This window comes from Macaca mulatta, chromosome 16, assembly GCF_049350105.2.
Source record: "Macaca mulatta isolate MMU2019108-1 chromosome 16, T2T-MMU8v2.0, whole genome shotgun sequence".
Taxonomy (NCBI): domain Eukaryota; kingdom Metazoa; phylum Chordata; class Mammalia; order Primates; family Cercopithecidae; genus Macaca; species Macaca mulatta.
The window spans coordinates 90,593,566-90,616,473 of NC_133421.1; the positions used below are offsets into that span (position 1 = coordinate 90,593,566).

The 22,908-nt window shown below is 54.9% G+C and overlaps 1 protein-coding gene and 1 long non-coding RNA gene across 6 annotated transcripts in view; one reads left to right on the forward strand and one right to left on the reverse strand.

Moving 5' to 3' along the window:
* Positions 1–22,908, forward strand: part of RPTOR (regulatory associated protein of MTOR complex 1) — a 412,728-nt gene that overhangs the window by 348,786 nt on the left and 41,034 nt on the right. For all 4 annotated transcript variants that reach the window (XR_013407456.1, XR_013407455.1, XM_015120520.3 and 1 more), the window contains 2 exons: positions 8,755–8,873; positions 22,276–22,379. Coding sequence is in view for 2 of the 4 variants with exons in the window: in XM_015120520.3 (XP_014976006.1) it covers positions 8,755–8,873; positions 22,276–22,379 (223 nt within the window). In the remaining 2 variants the exon portion in view is untranslated. The remainder of the gene's footprint in view (positions 1–8,754; positions 8,874–22,275; positions 22,380–22,908) is intronic.
* Positions 14,689–16,156, reverse strand: LOC144336081 (uncharacterized). 2 transcript variants are annotated; one of them, XR_013407505.1, is made up of 2 exons: positions 16,012–16,156; positions 14,689–15,672 (listed from the first exon to the last, which is right to left on the reverse strand). It is a non-coding gene; the product is annotated as an uncharacterized LOC144336081 (long non-coding RNA). The 2 variants fall into 2 exon arrangements; XR_013407504.1 differs by having other exon boundaries at positions 14,689–15,680; positions 16,012–16,151.

The following is a 22,908-nucleotide window of genomic DNA, read 5'->3' on the forward strand; positions in this document are numbered from 1 at the left end:
GGCCGAGTTCAGCTCAGAGAGCCTGAGAGCGGAGCACACCCTGCCCGCACCCCAGCCTGCAGGGACACTCCTCTGAGGACACTCCTGTGAGTCAGACAGAGGGCTTGAGACTCTTCCACATATTGGCCACATATTTTGACCGTGCCCCCACTGTGCACATTGGGGCACAAAAGTGCAGAACAGGCAAACCCAGCGCCACCTGTGTCGAAGCCGGTACCATCGGCTCTGGGCATCTCCTTCCCCTCCCTGCAGGAGCACGTGTCCTCCCTCTGTGGCCGAGGGGACCGGCGTTTACTCAGGTTGACTCCTGGCCAGGAGTCAGAGACTCCTCTTTGTACCCCCACGCATCCTTCTCTCGGCAGGGCATCTGTGGCCAGTCTCCTCCCCGCCTTGCAGCCACCTGAGCCAGCTGCTCTTCGGCCTGGTGGTCGCAGCTCCCTCCCGGGTCTCCCTGCTTCCACTGTGGCTCTCCTGGGGCTGTGTGCTCGCTGTGGCCTTCTTCTTCTTCTTTTTTTTTTTTTTTGAGACGGAGTTTTGCCCTTGTCGCCCCGGCTAGAGTTTAATGGCGTGATCTCTGCTCACTGCAACCTCCGCCTCCCAGGTTCAAGCGATTCTCCTGCCTCAGCCTCCCAAGTAGCTGGGATTACAGGCACATGCCAACATACCTGGCTAATTTTGTATTTTTAGTAGAGACAAGGTTTCTCCATGTTGGTCAGGCTGGTCTCAAACTTCCAACCTCAGGTGATCCGCCTGCCTCGGCCTCCCAAAGTGCAGGGATTACAGGCATGAGCCACCACACCCGGCTGGCCTTCCTCTTTCACAGGAAGCTACAGCGGCATCACCCCTCGGTGCTCACCTGGTGACCGTCTGCCAAGGGCCTAGTTGCCCCACCGCCCTGCCCAGCCCGTGCTCTATGGCGTTCTCAGTTCACTCTCATCCCTCCGCTCACACGTATCTGGCCATCAAGTAAGAATCAAAATAAAAAGTTGCACCTGGCCTGCAAGCATGCAGAACTGCACCTTTTATTGGTCCAGGGAGCTCAAGCCAGGCGGTATAGCGCTGGGTCACCATGCCACCACTGAGAGCTTCTGTCTGCAGGTCCCCATGCCCACTGCACCTCCCTTTCCCCCTGGGCATTTTGGATACCACGTGGGCATCTCCCCTTCTGCTGGTGAAGGCTGCAGAAAGTTCACAACTGTGGAGTTTCCAGGTGGCTTAACTTGCTGAGGCTGGTGTTTACTGTGCACGGGCCATGCCTGAGGCCCTGGGTGCTGTCCACAGGCGAGAGGGACCGCGGGGACCCCGCCCAGCTCCTGTGTGAAACTTAGCTCTTGTCTGTGATGAGTGAATGCCGCTGTTATCCTCAGTACTAGTCTCGGTGGAGTACAGGGCGAAGAATCAGTGTCATCTGAGGGTCACCCAGACGGAAAGCACACGGCAGCTTGGGGCCAGGACAGGGGCTTGGCCTCCATGAGTCTTCTCCTCTGCCCCTTCTTTCTCTTCTGTCTTCTCGAAGGAGCTGGAGTCCCCATTCCACCATCCTTCTTACACAGTCTGATTCCTGACTTTTTTTTTTTTACTGGAGAAGACTGAGTTTTATTCGTGTGTCATTCAAATCTTAGGAAATTTGACAGGGAAGAGTTTCACAATGAGCTGGAGTTTAGGAAGGAGAGAAACAAAGTCACCCCCGCGAAGCCAGCCTCATTCATATTCAGGAAGGTGTCGCTTACGCTACCTGGAAACCACCGTGCTTACCTAAGCGTTCAGAATTCATCACCTGCACAGAACCCCATTACGCGCAGCACTTCCCTGTTTCCAGCCAATTTCTTTCATTTCAGCCAAAGAACTGCAATCTCTTGAGGCCCTTTCATTGAAGATTGCAGAGGCTTTCAGAACCATGGCAACCTGGAGCGTCCATGTCTCCCCATCTTTCCCGGCCCCCCAGAAGCCCCATCGCCAGCGCCCTCCCCGCTCTGCCTTCCCCAGAGCACTTGCATTGTTGCACCCTCGGTCACGCGTTTCCCGTCTCCTCTGTGGCAGTGAAGCCCCTTGGCTGGTACTTGGCTTCCTTCGATCACTGATGGAGCCCAGGTTCCCGCCCCCAGCAGTGCCTGGCCCCTGGTGGGGCAGGATAAATGTTTGTGAAACTAAATGGGAACCCAGGTCTCAGCACTGTCTCAGGTTCTAGAATCTTGTTTGATGTCTCCATCCTGCTTGTTTCTCACTCAGCCCTTCCTCTGACCTGACATCCACAAGAATCCCCTAAATCAATCCCTCCTGTTTCCAGTGCCCCCATCCCATCAGGCCTCATTGCCCTGGGTCTTGCTCTGTACAGACCACAACTGGGCAGGCCCTCTCTCATGCCAGCTCCTCACTACCCTCCAGGTGAAGCCTTCATTAAAACCGCATTTTCTGTAGAGGCCAAACCGTTGCCTGATATTCAAGGCCTTCCTTCAGCCCCCTCGCCCGCCATCTCAGCAGCAGCTGTTCCACTGCACCTGCCTGCAGCCCCTGGCCCAGCCCCTCTGCCGTCTGTGCAGCTCAGAGCCAGGTGGTCTTGCTGGGAGGTTCCCTGGCCTACCGCCAGGATCCCCATGTAGGTGCCTGACCCAGCACATCAAAGCATGATGTCACCATTGTTACCACCACAGTCCTATAAAGTTGTTCCTTGCTAACGCATGGACATGTGGACACAGGCCTCACCTGTCCCGGCCCCCAGCCCATGCGTTTGCCCTCTGCACTCATCTGTGTTCCTGACACCCACGAGGGGCTGTGGAGCTGCTCAGGACAGAAGGACGGCTGGAGAGGGTCTGTGGCCTGTGTCCACACGTCCTGGGACCCAGCCTGAGGTGCCCTCCTCACCCCCAGACACGCATGCATGTGGCCCCACACCACATCACCCCCACGCTCGTCCATCCAGCCCCGGCTGCCAGCTAGAGTACAGTCCCATGGGGGACCACGCCGCCATGTGCTCCACCCGCCTTCCCTCCCGAAACCCTGCGTCACGGCCAGAGTCCAGGCACACCCGTGCTGAGAGACGAGGCGAGAGTTAATTCTGCTCTGGTGGCCTGAGAGTGCTCTTCCCGCAGAAAGCCTCATCCCTAGAGCACTGGTGGGGACACAGATCAGAGGCCTGGGCTAGACAGGACCGGTTTTCACGACTCTGATAAATACGGTGACATTTCTTACAGTTTTGAAAATGTGTTACCATAGAAATGGATCCAGGATGGACTAATGCAAGGGAGGGGAGGGTGAGAAAGGAGTGCAGCCCCGCGGAGTGTGGAGCTGGCCCTGGTGTGGCTGTGGGAAGTGCCCTACTCACCCAGAGGAGGAGCTGGGGGCCCGGTCAGCGGCAGAGCCAGAGGAGGAGCTGGGGGCCCGGCCAGCGGCAGAGCCAGAGGAGGAGCTGGGGGCCCGGCCAGCGGCAGAGCCAGAGGAGGAGCTGGGGGCCCGGCCAGCGGCAGAGCCAGAGGAGGAGCTGGGGGCCCGGCCAGCGGCAGAGCCAGAGGAGGAGCTGGGGGCCCCGGCCAGCGGCAGAGCCAGAGCCCCGCAGGCCGCCTGTGCTCTCCACACCTGAACACGAGATTCTGCGGGAGAACTGGTGTCCAGTCCTGACCCCTCTACTTCGTTCAGAATCTGGGAGCCAGAACTACTGCCCTTGGAGGACAGAGGAGCCCGGAGACCCGAGCCTGGAAACTGGGGCACTGCCCGGCTCCTGGGAGGCCACAGAACAGGGGCGGCCCCTGCACTCCAGGCCTCCCCAGGCCTCTCAGCCGCACACACTGGCCGGTTGCACTGCTGCTTCACTGGTGTTTACAGGACAGGCCATAGCAATTGCTTCTCCCTTCATTTATTTTTTTAATGTTTCTTAAAGACAGGGTCTCACTATGTTGCCCAGGCTGGCCTCGAACTTCTGGGCTCAAGCAATCTTCCCACCTCACCTTCTTGAGTACCTAGAACTAGTTTCCTTCCTTTTTTCCAGGGCTCGTTACGAGCCCTGCGTGCAGCTCCAGAGACCCCCACTAGTGAGTTCTGGCCAGGCCTCGAGGCCTGGGTTTCAGGGTAGAGAAGGTACTGGTTTCTGCCTTTGCAGAAGAAAAGCCTGGTGCTTGCTCAACCAAAAGAAAGCTAAGCAGGGTTGTTGCCAAAGGAACTGTGCGGGTTCGGAAGGAAGGCTTCACAACCCAGAAACCGGATTTACTTTCGTCAGAAGACAGTGGTGAGAAAATGAACAACAGGTTTCCAGTGCTTCAGGATTATGTTTTTGGGCAAAAGTCCTTAACTAAAGGCCATTACTAAGTTTGTCTCATAGGGGTATTGAGCACGCTGAGAAGACGATGCAGACGCGCCGCTCACCCGGCCCGGGAGGTGCTGCATTTTCCCTGTGGGCAGCTGCAGGGCCCACAGCTCTGGCCGGCCCAGGAGGAGGGGAGGGCAGAGCAGCTGGTCAGCTTGATTCTCGTAACAGCCACACCGAGTCGTGGGTGCAGCCCCTGAGGGGACAGGAGTTACCCTTGGGCACTCAGGGACAGAAGGGGTCACAAGAAAGGGGCGGCTGCAGAAGCCTTTGGCCTGAGACACTGGTTCCCCAGGATGGCAGAGGGTCTTGGCCACCACAGACTGAGTGAGCACATCGGAGGGCACATCCTGCTCTGCCGACCCCTCAGCCTTGGGGTGGCGGCTGGCAGCTGTCGCCTGCGGGAACCTCTTCTCTGAGCTGCTCCGCCAGACCTGGAGCTGCTGGGATTCAGCTGGCCAGAGCTCTGAGTCAATATCCCTGCCTTGTATGCTATTTGGAAAGCTGTGGCCATTGCGCTGAAAAATAACTTCTAAAACCATTCGTTATGATCTTTTATTACTTTTAGTCTAGACATGAAAATAGGTTCTCCGTGCTTACAGGGAGTTTTGTGAGTGCCAGCAGGGGCCCTTTCTAAGCTCAACACCCCCGGTCCCTGACTCCCTGCAGGGCAGGACCCGGGCAGCCCCACCTCCTTCCTGGTGGACTCGAATCCGATGGGAAGGTCTCTGCGGTCTGTTTTGGGGACCGGCAGATTTTACAACAGGACAGTTCATATAACAGAGCCTGAGAGAAGACTGTGGCCAAACCAAGGAAAGACGTGAAATAAAGACAGCAGTTCCATGATCACAGCGTCATATTTTTTACTAGTACATAGTTATAAAATCCACTGTCGCAAACAGACTGGCAAAAATTAGATTTTTTTCCCCCCTGTTGAGTCACAAACAGTATTTCGACTTTGATATAAGTTGAAATCTGCACGAAGGTCAACAGCAATAGCGTCGTCCCTCAGTACGCGTGGGGGACTCCAGGACCCCAAGGACCCGGGGCCCACGACGCTCAGTCCTGCTAGGAAAGGTGTGACAGCTTTGCGTCCCCCACACACGTCCCCCACCATGCTTGAATTGTCTCCAGATTCCTCAGAATACCAAATCCAGCACAGTGTGTCAGCAGTGGTTATGCTTTCTTGTTTTTTTGTTGTTGTTTTTTTTTTCTGTGTTTTTTTTTTTTTTTAATGTGTATTACTTTTTGTTTTGTTTTCAAATATTTTCGATCTGTGGTTGGTTGAATCCATGGATGTAGAGGGCCAACCGTAATAAAAATCTGTTTTTAAAAATTAGGTGACAGGAGCAGCTAATCCATCTCATCCCCCTGCTCCGGCAGTGCCTCGCACAGTGCCAAGGTCCTTTCCTGGAGTGTCCTGTGGAGCCCTGACCTAGACCCCGGTGCCCACGTCTGTGGCTCCCACATCATGGGTGATGCTCAAGCAGCCACCAGCCTGCACCCTCCTCGCACTCTGTCAGGGCAGCCGGGAGCAGGGGGCCTCCTGCCACGCCAGCCCTGGGTTCCGGGTGTGCCCAGTGCCCTCCTCTTCGCAGTAGCCTGCTCCCTGCCCCCGGGCCTTGTGAGGAGCGTTCTCATATAAGGCCAGCTGCCCCTCACAGCCCCTTCACCTGGCAGCTGAGCCTCGCAGGGAGCTGCTTCGATGCCTTACTCAGCTGTGGGGATCCCAGGACCCCAGAATAATCAAGGGGAGTGGGTCTCAGGCAGGCAGTCATCAATAGGCATCTTGTGGGGCCATGCTGTCACCCACGGTGGAGGGTGTCATGGAGCTAGGCGGAAGCAAACTTCTCCAGTGAGGCCACATCTCCTCCTCACCAGGGCCTGTTGCGGGGGCGAATTCAAAGCCACATCTCCTAGCCCACCCGCCCACTCTTTAAAAAAACTGAGGACACAGCCATCGCCGATGTCCTTGTGTTGCATGGAGCAGTTCCTAGGAGCCGGCATCCGCTGGGATAGAGAAGAGTCTAGGGAGTGTGCCCACGGAGTCTGGACCGATTTTACATTTCTGAGACTTGCTTGTGAATCCACACGGCTGTTGCAGAGCTGTGCGATCTGAGCTGAAAGGCTTCGGTTCTGTCCCAGTGCACGTGGTGCAGGACCACGGTTGAGCAGAAGGTACATCTGCGTGGCACTGTGGCACCGAAGTCCAGGTGTGCTTGGGCCCTAGACTCCCAAGACGTCCCCACTGCCACCTCCTGGGTGCGAGGCTCAAGCACAGGGACCGCCTGCCAGGTGCATATGTGCATGGGCAAGACCTGCGGGGGACGTGTCCCTGGGAAGAATGCTTCCTTTGGTTGAAGGCTGTAAACTTGCCCTGTGGGGTGAGACATGTCAGCTCCCAGAAAAGGTCCCAGCCTCTCATGATTCACTCCAGCACGGGCAGCACAGCGGCACAGCGTGACCTAGATGGCAGCTGAGCTCTTGATTCCACACGGCTCAGTCCTGGAGACGCTTACTCACTGCAACACGCACTCCTCGTGGTGGCCTCTTCAGGAGCCACGGGCATGGGGCTTCCCTGACCTCTGCACTCACGGTGGGGGCGTGCAGCAGGGGCGGACACGGGCCCTCCGTACGTGGAGCTGAAGGAGAGCCCGTTTCGGGCTCGCTGAACGGAAGCCATAGGTGGCCACAGGCATCTGCAGAACCCACGCACACATTGACTTTTGCACCCTACCTCCATCTCCGTGGATTGACCAGGCCGTGCAGAACCCACTCCACGTGCGTAGCGTGTTCACGCAGTGAGACGAGCTCCTCCACTGGCTTTCGATGCCTAAGCTCTTTCGCCAACAGTCGGGTGGCCTGGAATCACACCTCACTCGAAATCCTTTGACTCTCTAATGAACAAGCACTTGCTTCTCAGCAAATTGTCCAGCTTCCCCAAAAAGAAAGAAGATGGAGTTCTATGGTGGCTGGATCCCTTTTCAACTCCCAGTGCCAAGGGCAGGGCCCTGCCTGCCTCAGCCTCTGGGGCAAAGCCTGGCAGGAAACTGGCACTCCTGGTGCCCGCAGGCAGGGGAGGCACCACCTGGCCCCGCTCTGCCCTCCACACTCAGTGCCTCCGGTCCTCAGCCCAACCCTTGCTGGACCTGCTGCCTCTACCAGGATTGCTGCTTCCCTTCTCCGCCTCTCTGGGTCCAGCGTGGCATGGACACCAGTTCCGCGATGCCTGCTCTATCAGCCTCCTCCCTAGCCTCAGCCAATGCTGACTGCGCCGGAAGCCCAGCAGTCAGTGCCTGCCCCTCCCTTCTGGTTTCCAAGTGCTCACGGCCCTCACCCCACAATCTCTGATTTGCTCCTGCAGGCTTCTGTCGAGTATCCCCCAAGGCTCCACGTCCCCATCACCTCTGCGTTTTATTGTTCAATGTCTTAGATCTTGTTTGTGCTACCCACCCTCGCTCCAACCCTCCTTTGCCCAGAGAATGATCCTGCTTCCGCTTAAAGCCCAGCTCCTTCGTGCCTCTTCTGCCGGGCCTTCCCGCCCTTCACCTCCTAGCCCACTGCCAACAGGAGGAGTCACTCTTGCTCCTTCCTGCGTCTCTCTGAGGCTGTGCGGTGTTGTGGATGTGGCATGGCTCAAAGGTCAGATGGGTGCGCGTTCACATCCTTCATCCTCTGGGCCTCACCTTCCTCGGTGATGCTGGGGGTGATACCCGCCTGTAGGATTGCTGGGGAATTAAATAGGACCGAGCAGCCGCACCGACAAAGCCTCAGTGCTTCCCTCCGTGCCCACCACTCACTGTTGTTATTTATGAACGAGTCTGAGTCCCTGCTGGGTCCTGCCTTGTCTGTATTTGTATCCGAGCGAACAGCACAGGACCACGTATCAAGTGTCGGGTGAGTCGAGAGAGGCTTAGGGACAGAAGTCACAGCACATCAACCTTTCGTGTAGTCCCAGCATCTCAGAGCAGGGCCAGCGCGTGGAGGTGGGCAGGAGGCGCGCGGAGGTGGGCGGGAAGTGTTCTCTGGGTCAGAGTGCACAGCAGCACGTGCTGAACTTGATGCGGTGCAGACGTCCAGGCCACATGCACCACTACCCGTGGGCCAAGGAGGCTCCTGGAAATCTAGGACGTGACATCAGACGCTCCTCCAGGGGTGTGGTCGTGCCCTCCGATCTGCTGAGGCATTTCAAGGAAAGTTACACCCTTTCCAATGCAGTTTTCCTTTTAGAAAGATTCAGCCTCAGAAGATGAATCCATGTGATCAAGCCTCGTGATCAGCTAGGATTCTTGACTCTCAGGACCCATTGCCAGAATAACAACATGGGGGCTTCCTGTAACCTCCACTCTTTAAAGCAATGCTTCTGATACCAGGGTTAGGGTTTCAGAAAATGCAGCTGCCTTAGGAGCCTCATTGGCAGCTACTGTCTGCTAAAACCTCTCCCATTTCTCTCTTAGGAGTTTCCTTTAATAGCGTTTACACTCAGATTTGGAGAGTCCTGCTGCACCTGGCTGCTGACCCCTATCCAGAGGTCTCAGACGTGGCCATGAAAGTGCTCAACAGCATCGCCTATAAGGTACGTGCCGGGCGCTCCCGCTGCTGATTCTCGGTTATGAGTGCACGCGAGGAACCCCAGGCGTGCCCGGGTCCACGCCACGGTTTAGAAAATAAACAAAGCGAGCTTCAGCAAACGTCTTGAATCTGGAGATGTACAGTACACCCTGAACACTGCCTGTGCCGCTCCCGTGTGGGCAGGGCGCCGGATTTACTGACCCCTGTCAAGGCAATTAGGGGAGGACTGAGGACTGCCATTATTTTTCAGGATCCTCTGATGTCTGGGTGAGCTACAGTGCTGGCCCTTCTTCCATTTTTTTTTCTTTCTTAATTATTTATAAGAGATAGAGTCTGCCTGTGTTGCTCAGGCTGGTCTTGAACTCCTGGGTTCAAGGGATCCTCCTGCCTCAGCCTCCCAAAGTGTTGGGATTACAAGCGTGAGCCACCGCTCCTGTTTTTTTTTTAAGACAGAGTCTCACTCTGTCCAGACTAGAATGCAAGGACCTGATCACGGCTCACGGTAGCCTCCAACTCCTGGGCTCAAGCAATCCTCCCACCTCAGCTTTAGAAGTAGCTGGGACTGCAGGTGCATACCACCACACCCGGCTAATTTTTAAATATTTTTTAGAGACAGGGTCTCAATGTGTTGCCCAAGCTGGTCTCTAACTCCTCAGTTCAAGTGATCCTGCTGTCTTGGCCTCCGGAAGTGCTGGGATTACAGGCATGAGCCACCACACCCAGACTTTTCTTCCATTTCTGACAGCAGTGATTTTTGACTCATTCAAAACCCTTCTAGCTAATGGTTTCTTATTCATGGCCGTTCTAGCTAAAGGAAACTTTTCAAAGAATCAGCTTTTGGTTTCATTGGTTTTTCTCTGTTGTTTGGCCATTTTCCATTTTATTGATTGATGCTTTCATCAGTAAAGCTTGCTTTCTTCTGCTTACTTTGAGTTTAATTTGCTCTTCTCATCCTAGTTTCTTAAGGTAGAAGCAGAGGTCATTGATTTTAGTCCTTTCTCTTTGGGGACTGTAAACTCTTCTCAGTCCCTTTTGTGCGCTCTGGGCGTTTGGTCTACCACCTTCCCGCTGTGTTTTCTGTGCCTCGTGGGTTGTCACTCTGCCATGAGCAGATGAGTACTTAGTCAAAGACTCTGGGGGCCTCCCCTGCAGACCTTGGAAGCTTTCCCCTCTCCAGTGCTCTGTCCTGCAAATTCTCACCACCTCAGCCTCCCTGGAGCCCCAGTCTCTGTCTCCTGTTCCCTGAAAGCGCTGGGCTCACCTCTCTGCGCTGTGGCCTGGGACTGCCTGAAACCACGCGCAAGCTGGACACAGGGCAGCTGTTCATTTCCCTTCTCCCAGGGATCACAGGCCTGTGACACCCAGCACCCAGTGTCCGAAAACAACTGTTTACAGTATTTTTCCTGGTTTTCTAGTTGCTTATGGAAGTTGGATGATTTACATGGAATTAGAAGTCACTCATTATAGCACTTAAAACATTTTTTGTAACTTTTTGATAAAACTTCAAAAGCTTACAGAAATGTTGCAAGAAGAATGCAGGGAAAGGCCACACTCTTGCAGCCTCCGCGGTGTTCTCCGTCTTCATCCGACCCCGCTGCGGAGTTGACTTGGGTGTCACTCACTGCCAGGGTCTGCAGGGTTGAGGAGCCACGGCTTTCCGTCCTCGTCCATTGCTTTTTCCAAGTGAGCTATCGAGTCTCCCCTCTCATTGCTGCAGCCTTCTGGGTCCTGGCCGGCCGTCAAGCCGGGGTTCCTGCAGCTCCTCAGCTCCTTTTGCTGATACTATACTTGTGTGGCTTTCGGTTCCTTCAACTAAGTTATTTTCTGTTGGTCTGGTTATGTCTTATTCCTGACAGATTGAAATCACCTTACTGTCTACAGTTGCTGCTGCTTCAGTTCTTTTATTTATTTATTTATTTTGAGATGGATTCTGGCTCTGTTGCCAGGCTGGAGTGCAGTGGCGCAATCTCAGCTCACTGCAGCCTCCGCCTCCCAGGTTCAAGCAATTCTGCTGCCTCAGCCTCCCGAGTAGCTGGGACAATAGGTGTGAGTCACCACACTGGCTAATTTTTGTGTTTTCAGTAGAGATGGGGTTTCATCATTTTGGCCAGATGGTCTCGATCTCTTGACCTCGTAATCTGCCTGCCTTGGCCTCCCAAAATGCTGGGATTGCAGGCGTGAGCCACTGCACCCAGCCTGTTCTTTATAGTATCACGGGTAATAGTCACAAGTAGCCTATTGGCAAACTTGGAAAGATCCAGATTGTTTAATTCTGCACTGGCCTCCCCTCCTGCAGCGGACCACTCTGCTACTTCCTTCGTCACCGCGTCCCTGCCGCGAACTCTGCTGCTTCCTTCGTCACCGTGTGGTGTGGCCAGCTGCACAGGCACCTGGCAACGCTCATCCCCAGGCAGCAGGCCATCTCCTCCGATTTCTTTTATGTGTCACTGGCCTATTGAAAATAGCCAGTCAATTAAGTTAGTGTTTTCATTATGCGGTAGGAAAACTAAGAAATAATATAATTATTTGCTTTTAAACTAAGAATAGGATAAATACAAAAATAAAACTTAGGCTGGGTGCGGTGGCTCACACCTGTAATCCCAGCACTGTGGGAGGCCAGGGTGAGAGGATTGTTTGAGCCCAGGTGTTTTGAGACCAGCCTGGGAAACAGTGAAACCCCATCTCTACAGAATAGTAACAGGTTAGCCAGGTGTGGTGACAAGCACTTGTGGACGCAGCTACCCAGGAGGATGAGGCTGGAAGATCCCTTGAGCCCAGGAGCTCGAGGCTACAGTGAGCTATGATTGTGCCGCTGCACTTCATCCTGGGTGGCAGAGCGAGACCGTGTCTTTTAAAATAATGTTGAAAAATGTATGTTTGCTACTTATTGTGGTCTGAGACCAAGAGGGGGAGGCAGTAAAGCAGGTAGGAAGGAAATAAGGAAGAAAAGAAAGTCGTAAGACTGCACAAGCACCCCTGAGGAAACCACCCATGGAGCCCCCAAGTCAGAGCAGCAGGTCTCGAGGCCTCTGAGATGAGCTGACGCCCTGGAGGATTAGGACTGAAATCGTCACATGTGCCTGCCACGGATTAGGGAAAATCAGTTCTTACCACTTACCACTGCCCTTTTAGACTCTAAATAGCCTCTACCACTTTTAGTTTAAAATTTCAAGGTTGGGTTTTAAATAGCCATTTTCACTAAAATAATTCTAAAAGCGTTTTATGAACATTGATAAACGGTGTAAGTTTTTAGAATTGAGGGCCAGTTCGCCGTCTCAGCCGGCAGTTCTCTGACACACAGGGGTGTCCGGTGGCCTCTTCTTTTCTCTTGGAGGCACAGGATGGCTGTGGCCTTGGACCACCCCTGCTCTGTCCTGACTGCACAGTTGGAGGCCAGCGCTATTTAGGTTTGATCCTTTTCCCCCAGTTAATTTAGCTTCTTGAGTATTTTGATCGTGATGAAATCAGTATTCAGCCAATTTAAGTTTATTTTTCAGTGGCTTTAGTGTATTTAACCTTACTAAAAAAATTAGCCTGAATTATTTTAAACTGTAATCCGAGTGCCTAATCTTGAAATATGAGGACTGTTAAGTGCACTCCTGTGGGCCCGGCCTCCACTTGTTAAATAGCTCCTCCTGGGAAGCATGTGTAGCACACAAGCCACTGCTCTCTGCTTTGCAGCATACGTCCCAGCACGGCCTCCACAGCCCAGCGCCCTTTTGGATTGTGTGTGACACGTAGTCTAGCTGGACGGCCCGCCCCCTTCTCCCCCCGTGGTGAGGCAGTTAAGCACCTGCATGTACCTTTCACGTTAGCAGGTTACGGCAACTCGAACACAGGACCTTGTCGTGCTATCTGATTGAGCTCCAGAAACCCCCATAAAAGTGGCATTTGCCTTCTGTGCCTGCTTTGCTGTCCTAGAATGACACACAGACCTTAAGGCACATGGCCGTCACTCCGGCAGACACGCCACAGCCAGAGGAGTGGAGACCAGAGTCAAGAGAAGGCATCTGCTAGAGACCTTGCTGTACATAGCACAATGCAGCATGAGCTTGTGTGTGTGTGTGTGTGTGTGTGTGTGTGTGTGTGTCTGAGCGTATATAAGTGTGTGTGGGTTCGAGAGTAAACATTGCTACTAAAGCATTTGGAAGCATAAATCTTTCTTGTCTTCATTTTAATTTCAAGAAATGCCTTATTTTCCTGCTCTAGGAACTGAAGGGATTAAATTTCATTTTACAGAGAAATGAGCCTATTTTAGATATTTAACTCTGGAGCCAAATTTTTGTTCATCAGAGTCTAAAACAGCCTTATTACTATGGAATGCCCCGTAGAATTCTATATTCAAATACAGAAATTGCCACCAACTCTGTATGAGAGAACCCACACAGCTCCAGAGATGTGGTCTGATTTCATGTGTATCTGATGTATTTCGATTCCCATTCCATGGGCTTGGGGTTTTCATTTTGCTTTTTGCTTCCTTTTCCTTTGATTTAGTTTTGGGGGTGTTGTTTGTTTTGTTTTGAGACAGGGTGTTGCTCTGTCACCCAGGCTGGAGTTCAGTGATCCAGTCATGGCTCACTGCAGCCTCGACCTGCTGGGCTCAAGCAATCCTCCCACCTCAGCCTCCCAGGTAGCCGGGACTACAGGGGCACACCACCATGTGTAGCTAATTTTTGTATTTTTTGTAGAGATGGGGTTTTACCATGTGGCCCAGGCTGGTCTCAAACTCCTAGGCTCAAGTGATTCACCCACATTTCCCTCCCAAAATGCCAGGATTACAGGCATGAGCCACTGCACCTGGCCTGCTTTTAGGTTTTTTTGAGGAAAATTTCAGACTATGTAGAAGTAGAAAGAAGGAACTGACGCCCCTCAGGAGCCTGCATGTGGCCCCAGCAGTTTTCACCCTGTGGTTTTAGGACAATGCCAAGAAAGAACCTTCAAGCCACAGGTGGTCACCTGTCAGGGCACACATGCTCATGATCACTGCTTATATTATAATTTATGAGAAAACGCATGAGCATAAATGTACAAACTCACCTAGAAGCACTGCTGCAGCCTCTTGATGCTGTGAAGAGTGTGTGCATGCGCTGGCTGCTGCGTCTATTGCAGGACTCATACATGCAGACAGAGATGAGAAATCAGTGTACTTAACGAAAGGTCAAACTGATGGCAGTGGCAGCCTGTCTTGGAGCAGCCACTGCCATGACGTCAGCTATAGCTGGGGAGGCACGGCCAGGGCCACGTGCTCCACAAAGCTGGCAGGAGGCAGGAACAGGAGGAATCCCCACCCCCTTCCAAATTGACAGGGCAGGAGCCTCATGCTCCCCAGGCGCAGCTGCAGCCGCCCAGCCATAGCTCTGGATCCAGGCATCTCTGTGCTCTTGGGGGCCAGGAGCAGGCAGGAGCCCCACCCTCCCAGGCACAGCTGCAGCCATCCAGCGGTGGCTCCAGACCCAGCCATCTCTGTTCTTGGGGACCAGGAGCAGGCAGGAGCCCCACCCTCCCAGGCGCAGCTGCAGCCACCTGGCATGGCCCCTCCGTGCTGTCAGGGGCCCAGGAAGCACCCTCTACGCCCGCAGGCTCGGAAGTGTCTACTCCCGCTGCCTGGCCTCTCCCTGCTCCTGGCACCCGCTTCAGTCTTGGAGCAAAGTTGAGGCTGAACCCAGGTGCTGTTGCAACCCCACCAGCTGTGCACACGCTCGAGGCAGGGCTAACATGCCAACCTCCTGCTGCCTCAGCCCCCTCTGGACTTTGGGCACCAACGAGCATGGGAGGGAGGCTGAGGGCAGGAACTGAGGGCAGTTTGGCACTAGCCTGCAGGTGCCCCTCGGCACAATCAGCCTGGGTGTTGTGGATGATGGCAGGAGGCAAACAGGGTCCTGGGCGGAAAGGGGCGGGTCGCCGGTGAAGTGCCACCTTCAAGCCAGGGATGGCCTGAAGCCTGGGGGCTGGGCTGATGAACCAGAATGGGAGCTTATGGTGCTTTTTCCGAGCCTGCCCATAGCTGCTCATGAATCAGTCAGCATACACTTCCTCCCCCTTTGAAGCCCATAAAAACCCCGGACTCAGCCAGACTTGAGGAAACAATGGGATGACCTGCCTTGAGAGAAGAGCTACCCACTCCAGGGTCTCCTCTCTGCTGAGAGCTGAGCAGACGTCAGGAAAACCAGCTGCGAAAAGGAGCTACCCACTCCAGGGTCTCCTTTCTGCTGAGAGCAGAACACTCGTCAGGACAACCTGCCTCTGGAGAGGAGCTACCAACTGTGGGTCTCCTCTGAACTGTTCTATTGTTCAATAAAGCTCCTCTTCAGCTTGCTCACCCTCCACTTGTCCATGTACCTCATTCTTCCTGGACGCAGGACAAGAACTCAGGACCCGCCAAATGGCAGGGCTACAAGAGCTATAACACAAACAGGGCTGAAACATGCCCCTTGCTTGCCATGTTGCAGACAAGAAGAAGGAGAGAAGAGAAGAGGAGAGAAGAGCTGCGGCCCTTCAGGGAACCCAGACCTAGGAGCTCCCCGAGATAGGGCTATGATGCCATTTCTGGGGCTCTGCAGTTCCTGGTGTCTCCAAGCTTCCAGGTGCCACCGTGGTCCCCAGTGCCAGCTGTTGAAGCTGCTTGTAGTACACCTGGCCCAGCCACAGCCTTGCAGGGAGCTGGCACCCATGCCAGTGCCTAGAGCTGCCCTGCATGTGTGGCTTGCACAGTGGCTGGACCCCACATTCACTCTCACCACTCTGCGCCTGGCTTGCCTCTGGCAGGTGTGAGATTCAGGCCAGCAGTGTGAGCCAAGCGCAGCCTGCCAGGCTGAATGGGCATAACAAGTCCAGTGGGCCCAAGTGAAAACTTGGGCAAAGGCATCACCAGTCCCAGAGGTTTCTGGCTGGCAAAGCAACACCCCAAGGATCCCGTGACATTTTGATCTACTTATAAGATGAAGACCTAAGTGACTGATAAAGAAAATAGGCCGGGCGCGGTGGCTCAAGCCTGTAATCCCAGCACTTTGGGAGGCCGAGACGGGCGGATCACGAGGTCAGGAGATCGAGACCATCCTGGCTAACACGGTGAAACCCCGTCTCTACTAAAAATACAAGAAAATTAGCCGGGCGAGGTGGCGGGCGCCTGTAGTCCCAGCTACTTGGGAGGCTGAGGCAGGAGAATGGCATGAACCCGGCGGGGCGGAGCTTGCACTGAGCCGAGATCGCGCCACTGCACTCCAGCCTGGGGCACAGAGCAAGACTCCGTCTCAAAAAAAAAAAAAAAAGAAAAGAAAAGAAACACTGGCTAGGTGCAGTGCCTTATACCTGTAATCCTAGCACTTTGGGAGGCCAAGGCGGGCAGATTACTTGAGGCCAGGAGTTCAAAACCAGCCTGGTTAACAGTCTCTACTAAAAATACAAAAATTAGCTGGGTGTGGTGACACACTCCTGTAGTCCCAGCTACTCAGAAAGCTGAGGCACAAGAATTGCTCAAACCCAGGAGGCAGAGGTTGCAGTAAGCTGAGATGACACCACTGCACTCCAGCCTGGGTGACAGAACGAGACCCCATCTCAAAACAAAGTAAAAAAGAGAGTGAAAATAAACATTGAGATACCCAGGAAAGCATATGCCAAAGCACTAAACATCCTAAGCCTGACACCTGGCTTCATGCTTTCGTACCGTGAGTTACTTATGGATAGGTTTTGTTTTTGTTTTTGTTTTTGTTTTTTTGAGACTGTGTTTCACTCTGTCACCCAGGCTGAAGTGCAGTGGTGCGATCTCAGCTCACTGCGACCTCCATCTCCCAGGTTCAAGCAATTTCTTCTGCCTCAGCCTCCTGAGTAGCTGGGATTACAGGTGCGCACTACCACACCCAGCTAATTTTTGTGTTTTTAGTAGAGACGGGGTTTCGCCATGTTGGCCATGCTGGTCTTGACCTCATGGCCTCAAGTGATCCACCTGCCTTGGCCTCCCAAAGTGCTGGGATCACAGGCCTGAGCCACTGCACCCGGCCATGGATACATTGCTTTTAAAATCACACTGTCATGCCAGAATTTTCTCTCCTCCTACTTGACAGCATCTCTTAGAACCCAGAGAGCCCGGTCTGTTTGTGCCTACCCTCTGTTCTCTCAAGCTGCCTCAATCGTAAGGGTTTCTTAATTCAGCATGTTTGCAATTAGCTTCTCGACCAAAGTAGTTCTGCACTTGCTAAAATTGTCTTTACCTCTGAAATTCTCTGAAATTTCTCTTCCAGTGATCTCAGCCGATCTGCATATAGATATTCTGATTTCTTTTAAATCTCGTCAAACAGCATTTCCTTAACTGAGACGGACAGTTCTCTGTTGTCGCCGTCATCCCTCCCTCTAGAACCACACCTCTCTGAAGCCATCGGGCTCTCTCCCAGCTCAGGGCCCCTCCGGGAATCGTGAGCTCTACCTCCAGCCCCTGAAGGCCGTGCTGCCCGGGCCACCCCTGCCTGGTTTCAGTGGTGACCTGCTGCGTGGAAGTGTCCGACTGCCTCTCCCACCAAGCCACGGGCGTGACCACCCTCTGCATCCTCAGCAAGCGTTCGCCTCACCTGTCTTAGTTCCTGCACCTCCACCCAAAGGAGGGATGCTCAGAACAGTGGGAAGAGCCACCCCAGGAATATGGCACACCAGCAGCACTAATGAACAGCCTGGACACATGTCACGTCTATAGCTTGAAAGCTTTTCACGTGCGTGTTCATTCCCCTCCCTGCAGACCTGGGGAACGAGGGCAGCATCGGCCTGGATTAGCTACAGAATCAGACGTGGCCCTGCCTTAGAGCCACACTGCCCCATGCCGGCCCGTGGGCCCCTGCCCAGCTACAGCAGAAGCGCCCCTGGAGAGCCCATCCAGACGGAGATGCCCTGTTTCCCTGCGGAGATGCAGACTCCGGGCTCTGGGGTGGTGGCCAGGAATCTGTTCTCAATGAGACTGTTCTGTGGAGCTGCAGGCAGCGGCTGCCCCACAGGCACCCCCGCAGGGGTTCATAGCCACGAGGCACTAGGGTGGCTCTTAGGGCCTGAGGCTCCTTCAGGCAGGGACAGCACCAGCTTTGCCCTGAGCCCCATTCTAGCTCTCCTGGCTTTCAGCCAGTGACTTCATGCCTCTCAGCTTGCATTTCTCCATCTCTAAAAGTTAAAACTGGGATCGTGGTACGACCCCCACCCCACTAGGGCTGTGGTAAGAAGTACAGAGCCCTGTCCCTGTGCCGCCCGGGTGCCGAGAGGGATCCACACAGCAAGCTGCATTGTCGGCACCCGCGTCTGTCGCCGTCACCTCCTTGACCATCACACCATCCTCTGTGGAAAAGGGGCCACAGCAACTCCAGAACCTCCCGAGCCTTCCCTCACGCCTGGCTCTGAGGAGGGAGGGAGCTGGTGGGCTGAGATACCTCGGCCTCCACTGACGTGGAGTTCTCTTCCCGCAGCACCTAGGACTGAGGGCGCCGTGACACCAAGTGAAACTCCTTAAGGCTTCCTTTGTAACTACTGGGCAACTAGTTAAGAGTCACCATGTTGCTTTAATGGAATAATACCCAGGACATACTTTTCCAAAGGAAGGGTTCGTAGGATGTATCTAGGAAACGCAGTTTGCAGAAAAATGACTTGAAGAAATAGCAGCACACGCTTTTGCAGGGGCTTCTTCTCCCCCACCAAGCAGCCTGCAGCCTCTGCGCTATTCTTAGCCCCAAAGTGCCTCTGGATAATCCTCTGGGAATCCCTTTTTAAGAGTTTCTCACACATGAGTCCAGATCCTCGATATAAAATTAACAGGAACATTTCTGAAATACTCCACTTCCTCCCAAGATAGAGCCGCCAGAAGCTGACACTGGCATCCGCAGCCCTGACTGTGTCAAGACCCAGCGGGAAAATTCACTGTCCACGTCTCTGAAATGCACGGGATTTTTATCTGCATTGGCTCAGACCCCCCGTGTCCTTGTGAGGTGGCGCTCCCAGAACAGGAGACAGGGTGGGTCTCATTCCAGTCCCCGCTCCACCAGCGGCACACAGGCAGGGGGGGATGAAAGATGCCCGGGACTCCATCTTCCAAGAGTGTTTATGTGTACACTGGCCCAAGAGAGCGTCTGTGCTGAGAATTCGACTGTTAACAAAGTCCTATTTGCCACCGCTGAAGGTTGGCTTGGGGCGTGGAAGAATGGCCCTGTCTTGTAGCCGTCACCCTGACCGTCTTACAGCTGCCGTCCTCTCTGGACTCAGACCTCCCTAGAGGGCGTGTCTGCACACCCTAGAACACTGCAGGCTGTGAGCGAGCTGGGGTTCTGGGGGTGTACACGCTGAGAAGGGCGCTGTGTCCTCGAGGCAGGCCTTGGCCCACTGAGGCTATATGGGCTGCTCTCAGGCCTCCAGTTTGCACCTCCAAACCCAGCCTCTGCCAGCGCTGTGCCTTCTCTATTCACCCTTCCTGGTGCTGCGCTAAGATGGTGGCAGGGACCGGCAGAAAGGACTCTCCCTGCTCCTCCTCTGCCTCTGCCCCTGCCCCAGCCGCGCCCCTGCTCGCTGAGTGCCCTGTCCTCACACCGACGCCACAGGCAGGCAGGTCTGCCAGGTCACCCCCGAGGGACGTGCTGCTCATGTTCACAGTCTTGGCCCCACATCCAGCACAATCAACGCTGAGTAAATCTTTGTTGAACAAATAGGAAGTGCATGGCTAAAAGAAGGCTTCCTCCAGGCTGACACCCTGTGGTCACTACACTAATCGGTCGCAGGGGGGACATGGGGGGGGGGTGTTCCTGAACCAGGGGTGTGTCCATCTCTCACAAGATTTCCAAAAGTGGTAGAAAATTAGTTTTGTGACAGTAGCCACAGGTACAAGCCATGTGAAAGCAGGATGATCTCATCTCATAACCCCAGAGGCTGTGAGAATTCCTGCTGAGGCCAGGATCAGTTCCCTTCCCCGAAGAGTGGACACAGCAGAGGGTTCGTCACCACGGCTCCCACACGGTGCTCCCGCGGGCGCTTCCGTGCAGGGTGGTGGGGCGGGAGCTGCACAGACCCCGGGCAGCTGAGCGGGACACCCCAGGGCTCCTGAGTCACCCGCCTCAGCCCAGCAGTGCCTGAGCCTTTGTGCTCCGTGAGCGTCTGAGCATGTGTGGGTTTTTGCTGAAGGCTTCATTTCAACTCCAGAAGTTCTCTGTCTTCCCCGTCACCTCCCACTGTTTTTCCAGACATTTTGAGAAGGCACATATAAAGTTCAGAGTCGAAAACTTGCTTTTCTCTTTTTAGACTTTTGAAGGGATCATATGTCTGGCAGGTTTTGTGGGATGATTGTGTGTGTCTAGGGCTGGCCAAATAGTTTAATACCAAAACAAAACAAGTTCAGAAAGAACAACTCTTGTCGTTTATAAAATAGGAACGTTGCTTCAAGACGAGTTATGGTTCCATTTTCTTGCTATTTGCGTTTTGAAGGAAGGGCGATCTGGGAAGCATCGATGTTACATGAGTGAAGACTGCAGGATTCTTTTGTTTTCGTTGGTGTTCTGTTGGCTGAATTGCAGGTTCAAGGTTCCTAACTTCTAAGTGACTAATTAAAAGCCGTGAGACATCCAGCACTTTGGGAGGCCGAGGCGGGCGGATCACGAGGTCAGGAGATCGAGACCATCCTGGCTAACACGGTGAAACCCCGTCTCTACTAAAAATACAAAAAAGTAGCCGGGCGTGGTGGCGGCGCCTGTAATCCCAGCTCCTCGGGAGGCTGAAGCAGGAGAATGGCGGGAACCCGGGAGGCAGAGCTTGCAGTGAGCTGAGATCCGGCCACTGCACTCCAGCCTGGGAGACAGAGCCAGACTCCATCTCAAAAAAAAAAAAAAAAGGCCGTGAGACAGTGCAGGCTCCACACGGATGCAGACCTGCAGGACGGGGTTCTGTCTGACTGCAGCGCAGCCTGGGATGGGCCGGCGCTCAGGGAATGGCTCATGCCTGCGGGATCGGTGGGCACCTTCACAGAGCAGCTGGCCCCGTCCTCCTGATCACAAAGGAGGTTGCCCTGGCACCATCAGGCCCTTCCGAACGCACACAGCCTCTGGAGTCCAGAACCCAGTGGGACCCGCAGCCCCCAGGTTGTGCATTCAGAACAAAACCTCCCCAAAGCAGCTGGGTCCTCGCGAGGTCCTGTCGGCGGCCGGGCAGCACACGCCCTGGCTTGCATGGTTTCTCACAGATGCTCACTAACACCGAGAGTTGGTCTCCAGATCCACAGCAAACCCGCTTAAAAAATCAAAGCAAAACCACTTACCCCCTGAATGCCAGGGCTCAAGCTGGTACAAATCTTTTTCTGTGGTAGAATTTCAAGCCCTGCAGGTGTCTGTGGCAGGAGGCTCACAGAGCCCAGGGTCTCGGCTTCATCTGCAGATGGCTGCATTGAGGGGGTGGTTTGGAGCCTCATGCTGCCCACTAGGCTGTGCCACCTGTGCACCACCCTGCTCCCCACCCCCCTGGGAGCAGCCGTCCCCTCCCCCTGCCAGTGCGTCCCTCCCCAGGGCAGGTTTCAGCCACGTCTGCCCTGGAGATGAAGGTACCCCGTCCATGCAGTGCACCTGGCACCACCCATGTGCGCCCATGGGGAAGGATGACCACAGCCCCTTGGCCAGGGGGGTGTTAAGGGCGGTCTTGAGTTCCAGGCCCCATCACAGCCGAGGCAGCAGAGCCCATTTTGCCGCTGGAGAGAGCCCAGGCCCCCTGCAGGCATTGCCTGATGCTGCTGCACCCTGGACAGTTTCCATGGCCTCCTGAGGAACACGGGGGTGTAAACAGTGGCCTGCGTGGAGGCCTCGGGCTATGGTGACTTTCCACCCCATGCCCACCAGCCAGGTCCTGGGTAGATGAAGCCCTCCCTGACCCTCCACGAATGCCACCGTCACCCGGCTCCGGAAAGAGCACGGCTGGTGGATTCTTCCCGGGCCTCAACTCACAGCCTCTGACCGGAGAACTGAGGTGTTGGGGAGCACTGGACTCAAGGCCAGGACGGTGCAGAGGCCCAGCCTCAGGCAAGGGGGAGGACACTGAGGCCGCCCAGGAGCCGCCCCTCTGGCAGGGAAGGTGAGGAGGGCGGGCCTTCGTCCATCTCAGAGGCTTCAGGCCCTGACCCCTTGGGAGCCTCAGGCAGAGCTTCCTCCCCAGACATCCCAGCTCCCACGGCCACGCCAGGGCTGGCCCAGCGGGTGCGTGTCCTCTAAGAGTAAAGAATATGCCCTTTGAGCTTGGGGTTGCATTTAGGGGGAATCCAGCTGGGGCCTTCCATTGGTGTTGGCGCTTCCTCGGTCAAAGGCCTTTTCTGGGACTGAAGCGGCTCCACGGCAGCCACCAGCCTCTGCTTCTTGTGGCGGCCTCCACAGAGCGCGTCCCGTCTGACCTTCACACCCCCATGCCTTTGCCCCTAGGCCACCGTGAATGCCCGGCCGCAGCGCGTCCTGGACACCTCCTCCCTCACACAGTCGGCCCCTGCCAGCCCCACCAACAAGGGTGTGCACATCCACCAGGCGGGGTAAGTGCCGCCCGCTCAGCCTGCAGGTCCATAGTGGTCACCAGGGCCCCACGGGCTGAGCTCTCCCTGAGTCAGCCTCCCCATCCTCCTCCTTCCCCGCCCTGTCTTGGCTTCATCTCCTCCCCCCTCTCTAATGGGCATTCTCTTTCCCTCTCCCTCCTGGACACCCCGGTACCCTGCCTTGAACTCTCCCCTATCTTGAGAAACCCTTCATTTGCACATCGTCTCAGCAAAAGTTGAACTAAGCCTGGTCTCTGTGGCCTTTCAGAGTTCTCAAGAGGGGATCTAGATCTCCAAGTGGGTAACCAACAGGTGTTTGCACCTCAGGACGTGGCACTGCTGTGCGCTGAGCTTGCGCATCCCGGCCCACTCGGCTCTGAGCTGGTTTCGTGCTGTCCACATTGCCTTCCAGGGCGCTGGAGTTCAATGAGGGACACCCCTGCCCCCTGCCAGTCGGGCAACTGAGCAGCATGGACTCGGCACCAGCAGCTGGTGTGCCGGGAGACTGAGGACACCCTGGGCCCTGGTG